Below are 8,029 nucleotides of genomic sequence, written 5' to 3' on the forward strand. Positions count from 1 at the left end.
TATATGTACTCTTTACTCCACTACATTTGTAATGACTAATGCAGTTACACATTACATTTTGCATGACACCTATCTTATAATTAATATTGCCATTCACAGGGCATTGAAGGTACTACAATCTTGTGGATTTTGCTCTAACTTACAAAAACTTGTCAACATGGCTTCTTTATATGAATATGAGTGCAGTATCAGGTAGATGTCAATCGCTGGCGGTTTACACACGGTTAGCCCTTACCCGCTATTTCTACAGTAATATATTGGCAACACTGTTGCCAGCTAGTTACTGTAGGTCACACATCTACAAAAGCTCTTATTTTTAAAACTAACTCTTCCTAAATGTGCTCTAAACATGTTTGCTCAAAATTTGACCATGTGGTGGGACTATTGCCATGAAGTGATGTAAACCAGTAAAAAGAATGTATAGTATTTCAATTTTCAAAAGTGCTCTCACACTATATAGACAAAATATTAACCTATAGAATGAGTCGGACACAGAGAAATGAACAATCCACATATGAATCTCAACAATGGTGACAATCAACTGAACAGCTTCATGCTGCAATGCATGCTGGGTACATAGTACAAAACTCATTCATGATTGTTTGTCACCATTGATGAGGTTTGTATGTCAAGTGTCTAACTGTGTCTCAATTGCAAAGAAAGATTTTCTGACAGAGATCTTTCCATTATAACATGTAATCACTTTACCAAACATATCTTAATAAATCTTAAATGCTATATTATTATTATTTAATGATTGAATTCTTTCAGATGTATCTTCAGTTACTAAGCAAACATAAAGTTGCGGTTCCTGTAAAGTCCCTTTCAGTGTTATTGTATAAGTGTACATTTTAAAGCTACAAGAAAGTCAAAGAGTCCAACCAAAGCAAACACTGATCGCCATAATGGTGACTTAAAACATAATTGAACCACTATGAACTAGAGTTAAATCTCAATAAGATCTTACACAGATGACAGAAATAAAGTGAAAGTGGTGTCTGTAATATGTGAAGATGTTATTGATGTTTGTGTTTAATTCTCCTCTGGTGAAATCTTGACAGATTTATTGTGTTCATCTGTTATTTACACTTGTTCATCTAAGACTGTGTGACTTAAGTGCGTTAATAGATTCTTTATAAATGTATCTTCAAACAGCCATTGCAGTAGTTTACTGTAAAACACCTACAGTAACTAGCTGGCAACAGTGTTGCCAATATATTACTGTAGAAATGGCAGGTAAGGGCTAACAGTGTATGTGAAATGAGGACATGACTGCAGCTGGCCATGAGGCCCAAACCAGCATGTCCAGTGCAAAAAGGCTTTGACTTTTTAATTCTACTTAACATTATTTTATTTATCTGTTATATTGAAGAGACCTTTTTGAAGGACTTTGGTTTACTTATGAGCACTTGAGCTTAAATGAGACTTAGGGTGTTTGTAATGACGTAGGTTATGGTGTCGACCATGATTTGTTGCAATTTTGAGGTGTTCAGTCTTATTATGATTTAAGAAAATAAATGCGATTGCTCACCTCACAAATCAACTGTTTCTAGTTTTTCACTGATGTGTCTCTTAAGTGTTGAGGACTAGTGCTGCTTTGAGCCTACATTCAGTATGAGTAAAATACTCAAGTACTGTTAAAATCAGATACTCAAAGACTTTTACTCAAGTCGTTTTGGAATTGGTGACTTGTAACTTGTAATGGAGTAATTTTCACTGCAAGGTATCTGTACTTTTACTTAAGTATGGTTTTCAGGTACTCTTTACACCTCTGCTAACCAGTAACCAGTAACCAGTAACCATAAGCTTTCTCCCTTTTAAATAAGGAGTTTGTCCTTGATGGTTCGTGCAGATGTGAATAGCTGATTTAATACTGCCATTTTCTTTGCTTTATCTATTTCTTTCATTCTCTACTGTTTTACGTTTTTATGTTTGTTTGTTAATGTTTGGTTTGTGTTAGCTAGTTGATTTTAGTTCCCCCGTAGTGTAGATAAATAAACTGCATGCGTATCCACGCTCGAATTGTTTCTGTGTTTATTTATCACATATCAACGTCACTTAAACTGCTTGATTTCGTTAAGATTTCTGAAGTGGTACTGTACTACAGTAAGAATATTGTTTTTCCAGGCCAGGGGAGTAATATTTCTTAGAGTTGATATACGATCTGCTGATCACTCAGCGGACGAGTGTATTTAGTTTGTCGCTGTTATTAGCTCTGCTGCATCAGGTAAAGTGTATAAAATAATTAATGGTTAATCACCATTAATTATTCGTAGGTTACTATGTTTAAACTCATAGTTTCCCCGAAATACACTACAGTCACCATGTCTGACTAATAGGTCACTTTCACTTTTCACATATGTAAGAGACAGATGATCTGTTTTTGAAGAGGTTTGCCTGTGAATGTATTTAAAATAACGTAACGTGAACTTGCAATTGCTGTTCTCTACCTATGGTATAGTTCACAGTGCTGCTGGCGGCTAGTGCTTAACACTAGTGCTTAATGTGCGAGGCGCTGCGGCCGCGAAAGACGCGCGCGAATGTTGAATCCGTCCGTCTACATAGAGAAACGGTGGGAAAGTAGCACTACAGGATGGAAAATCACATTGTCTTTATGAATAGCCAGGCCAGTCACTATAGCTCACAGCACGCACATACTTTGTGCGGTTATTAGCGTGTTCTGTACAGTAATGAAAACAGGTCGCACCACAACAAAATGTGCACTCACATAAGTGCTCCCAAATATATTTTGAGGTTGCATAGGTTAAATATAGGGAGCATTTGCGACTAAAATGGTTGCAATTTTGTGAAGATATTGTGTACACATCGGATCTCGCGAGATTTCGTGCCACGAGATCTCGTCACACCCCTAATGGGCATATGACCTTCATCTGGACCTGGCGTAATCTCTAGTTTGGGATTGGCATATGACGTTCATCTGGACTTCTAATTGGGTTAGTTTCCATTTGCGCTCCAGTTTACGTGTTTCTCTTTTAAGGGCGCGAGTGGTGCTATTTTACCATGGTGCTATGTTTTTCTCATTAATCTTTTTTGACTTCATAGGTGCAACAGTTTCTAATGTGTTATTGAAAATAGTGCCCATGTTGCTGTTCATATCATCGAGCGATTCTGTTTATTGGTATGGTTTTTAAATGAGTCAGATCTGGCAAGTTCTTTTGTGAATCTTTAGTAGTCGAGGTAATTGTTCTACCTTGTCGATAATGAGTTATATGGCTGATTTCTGCAGTGCGCAGTGTACATGTTATAAGACTGTGATCGGTGACATGGTCGCTTCGAGGTATAATATCTGTATTGGTTAAATCGGCTCCTTGAGATATAATCAAGTCTAGTGTATGATAAAAACGATGAGTGGGTCTATTGATGTGTTGTATTACTCCAAAAGAATGTAGTTTGCTCTGTTAACGCCACTGCAAATGCATCTACGTGGATATTAAGTTCGAGAGAGTGATCCATGCCTTTGTGTCATCACGGCTTGATTACTGTAATTCCCTTTATATGGAAATAAGTCAATCAAATATAAATCGACTTCAGATTGTTCAAAATGCAGCTGCCAGACTTCTGACTGGCACACGCAAATTTGATCATATCTCCCCCGTATTATGCTCTCTGCACTGGTTGCCGGTCTGTTAAAGAATACGAGTTTAAACTTTTGTTTTACGAGTTTGTTTTTAAAGCTCTGAGTGGAACTGCTCCTGAATATCTCTGTGATCTTTTAAACCCAAATACATCTGTAAGATCGCTGAGGTCTTCTGAGCAAAGAGTGTTGATGGTCCTGAGATCTAGATTGAAGTTGAAGGGTGGGTGACCATGCTTTTTCAATTGCTGGGCTGAAACTTTGTAATTGTCTTCCGGTCTCCCTCCGAATAGTCTCTTCCGAATCTGAATTTAAATCCAAGTTAAAAACGTAAATTTTTTCCAAGGCTTATGACTCTCCTTAGAGTATAAGGATCTGTCACCTATCAGTGTTTGTTTTTTGTTTTATTTCCCTTTTAGTGCATTGCGGTCAAAATGTTTGTATTTATTTCTGTCTTTTTAGCAAAGTTTTGTACAGCACATTGGCCAACTACAGTTGTTTTTATTGTGCTTTATAAATACATTTTAAATTTGATTTTATTTGAATAAAATCTCAGACAATCAGTACTTTATCAACATTTACCAATAGGTCGGATAAGAAGTCTGCAAACTCTTTCAGAAAATCAGTGTAGGTCCCAGGGGCACAGTAGCCAATGTGAGAGAAAGCAATGGTTTTTTACTTTTGTTTGGAACAATTATGTTCAGCGCAAGCACTTCAAATGAGTTAAATTTATGCCCTGTTCTCTGAGTTACAGTAAGAAAGTCTCTATAGATCGTTGCAACACCACCACCTTGACCAACAGGACGTGGCTCATGCATATAACAGTAGCTTGGTGGGGTATTCATTTAGACCGAAATAATCATTTGGTTTAAGCCAGGTTTCAGTAAGGCACAGTATGTCAAACCTGTTTTCTGTGATCATTTCATTTACAATAACTGCCTTTGAAATTAATGGTCTAATATTCAGTAGCCCAAACTTTATGAGTTGGTTTTGCTCATTTATTACATTGTCTTCAGGTTTAATCACGATCCTATTTTTTTACTGACTTTACCGAAATTATTATTTTGTTTTATTATACGGGGGACAGACACAGTCATTTGGAAGCAGTAACATTTTTAACAATTGAGTGGGAGGAACACAGACTATGGTTAAAGTTTTGACTTACTAGTCAAATGGTTTGTAGCGTCTTTGAGATGTTGTCAGACAGAAGATCTGCTTCGATGCAACTGGGGTGTAGGCCGTCGGGGCAGAAAAGCCTAGGTTGCTCTCAGAAAAGATCCCAATTATTAACAAAGAGCAGCTTCTGTTCAATACACAATGACATGACCATTGATTAAGCACAAATAGTCTACTGAAACTTTCATTCCCTCGTCGGCAGGTAGGAAGCGATGTGTTGCGTACCGTCTCAATCAGACTCCTGAAGCTTCAGCGTCAGCTCAGGATGTTTCCAGCATCGTTTTACATTCTCTAGTAAATCCTGGATCTGCTTCTCCACAGCCTTCAGTTCTGACTGCACTGACTGAAGCTTGAACGTTTCCTCATCTGCACTCAGAGGTACATACATACGTCTGAAACAGTAGCCATTAGTGATGTAATAGGTGAGAACAGTAAGTTAGGCAGTTAAAAGGGCAGTATTCAGAAAGTTAAGGCTAGTAATGCTAACAGCCTGAGGGCTAATAGCGAATGATCGGATAAAAATTCATTTTAGGACGATTTTGGTATGGTATACACTTAAGGATAGATTTTGCCCTTGGTAAAATAGCAATTTAAAACATTAATCTTAAAATATAACAATAATTAACGATGTAATAAGATGTATTAAGAATAAGTTTGAAGGAGCTCCGGCTCAAACCACGCGCTCTCAGCAAACTAGTCTAGATGGATTAGACTCTAACCAAACACAAAACACACCTACAAAAAGGAATATTATAATGGTTTTAATGGAAAGGGCTAATGGTTCATAATGGTGTTATTCCCCCAACTGTCCAATTGTTTTTCTTCAATTAAATGTTGGAAAATTGTAGATTTTTAAAATAAATGATCAAAACGAGAAACAATGCAGATTTATTTTTACAGTCTTTGCTCATATTTACCAATGGTGCCAATATTTTTGCTCATGGCTGTATATGGCGTGATCATGCAAGAAATTTCATTTGGAAACACAGAAGTACTTACTGTAAGCACTGGGAGCGAAAATGATAGAATTCTCCTGAAATATACTCCCACAAAACCACAGCCTCATTAAAGGAATAGTTCACCCAAAATCTCTTGTGTGGCATGTTAAATTGTACACCTCATTCACTTAGACACGTAGAACAACCAGATAACATATTTAAATAGCAGGATTCCACGTCCTCGAGTGTGCATCTAGTTATATGGATTCAATGCAGCCGGAAAACTAGTTTCACTCGCAAAATAGATGTAACATAAGTAAAATAGCGGTGCCCGTCACACACAAACAAACACAACGACAAATGCACTTCTCACTAACACGCAGCTCTGTCTAATGCACCTGACAAACTGTATCGCACTCGTGCTACACTGATAAAAATTGTTTGTTAGGGTAGGACAATATTTGGTCAAGATACAACTATTTGAAAATATGAGGGTACAAAAAATCTAAATATTAAGAAAATCACCTTTAAAGTTGTCCATCAGAGGCGCTGTAGCAGGCCGTTGCTAAGAAGAAACAGGTTTGTTTTAAAGCGGACTATTGGCTTGAATACATTTTAAATTTGATTTTATTTGAATAAAATCTCCGACAATCAGTACTTTATCAACATTTACCAATAGGTCGGATAAGAAGTCCGCAAACTCTTTCAGAAAATCAGTGTAGGTCCCACGGGGTCTATACACAGTAGCCAATGTGAGAGAAAGCAATGGTTTTTTACTTTTGTTTGGAACAATTATGTTCAGCGCAAGCACTTCAAATGAGTTAAAAGAAATGTGTTTGTTTTAATGCTGACTATTGGCTTACCACTGGAATGATGTTGTGAAAAGTAGATGAACCTGAAAGCGGAAATTCTAAGCTTTACATATAGTAGATACCAAACTTGAGTGTGTAATTTCCAAAGAGCAGGAAGTAGTGAGCGAAGTTTGTAGGCGTGTTTCCGGTGTGTTTTCCTATTTACTGTAGGAAATTTACAAAATATTTTGATGAAACATCTTTTCTTAATATCCTAATGATTTTTTGCATAAAATTGTTTTTTGACCCATACAATTTATTGTTGGCTATTGCTACAAATATACCCGTGCTATGTGGTCCAAGGTCACATATATTGCTGTTGTTAATGATCTTTGATGACAGTGGTCCTGACAGAAGGATATTAATCAGTAGAGACGTTATTGTATGTATATTGTTTCGGTTTATACTTTAGTGTATCAGAATGTACCTGACTGATCAGTTCTGACTTCTATCTCTTTCCTACTCTTTCAAAAAAAAAAAAACTTGGCTCTGTATACTGTGGTATGCTATATGAGACCAGTTTTCTTTTATTGCACTTATGCTTTTTGTTGTCCTTATGTTGTTTCAATTGCTTCCATTGTTTCCCTCATCTGTAAGTCGCATTGGATAAAAGCGTCTGCTAAATGACTAAATGTAAATGTAGAATGCATTTACATGGCAGCACAGGGTGTAAATATTCTTCTGTAAATAAACAGTAAGTATGTAGATAAGCAAGAGACGCACCCTCTTTGGCTTATGTTGTGAGCTCAAGTCTGAAGCCTAGTTTTAGGGAGTTACAACATGCTTATTGTTTTTCATTGTGGGTATGGCATTCAGAATGAAAAGTATTTAAGAAGGTTGGATGAAGCCTCACCCATAGAGATTACTACAAATTGACCAATCTAACAGATGTTCAAATCTCAACTCATTCAAATGGATATACAGTAAACCCCCCAGGCAGTGGTACACAACCCTAAATGTTAATCCATGTTTAAAAAAAAAAAAATCTTTCAAAAAGAAAAAGGATGAACGCTGGATAATTGTCTAATTTTACATAGTAATGTGCATGAAAATTGTTTGTGACATCTGAGAAATGTCTTACACACGTTCCAAAAAAGGATCATGCAAGCATGGACTTTGTTTATGGTCAATGGCGTGGTACACCTATGAGCTTGCACTTTAACTAAAATAGCCTTTTTGCTTTTAAAAAGTGATTAAAATGAACTCATGACATACCAAACGATAAAGTCATAACCACATGTTTGTTGGTCATATTCTTTGTAATCCATGTGTGCAGCTGAATTTGTAGTTGAATGTTTTTATTAGTGCTGTCAATCGATTAAAAAAATTAATCGGATTAATCACACATTTTTTCTGTGATTAATCACGATTAATCGCACACAACAATTATATTTTAAAATATACTTTTACATTTTAATAATTTCACATTTAATCTTCAAATTGATGTAGAAACAACATATTTCTTTAAC

At 36.3% G+C, this 8,029-nt stretch overlaps 1 protein-coding gene across 1 annotated transcript in view; it reads left to right on the top strand.

The window, feature by feature from the left end:
• The window catches only part of LOC130560500 (BRISC and BRCA1-A complex member 2), a 161,506-nt gene extending 156,425 nt beyond the window's left edge, over nt 1–5,081 (top strand). The window contains exon 7 of the mRNA XM_057344320.1: nt 4,974–5,081. Within this exon, the coding sequence (XP_057200303.1) occupies nt 4,974–5,066 (93 nt within the window). The 3' untranslated portion in view covers nt 5,067–5,081. The remainder of the gene's footprint in view (nt 1–4,973) is intronic.
• The last annotated feature ends 2,948 nt before the right edge of the window (nt 5,082–8,029 follow it).

This window comes from Triplophysa rosa, linkage group LG10 (assembly GCF_024868665.1).
Source record: "Triplophysa rosa linkage group LG10, Trosa_1v2, whole genome shotgun sequence".
Lineage (NCBI taxonomy): Eukaryota > Metazoa > Chordata > Actinopteri > Cypriniformes > Nemacheilidae > Triplophysa > Triplophysa rosa.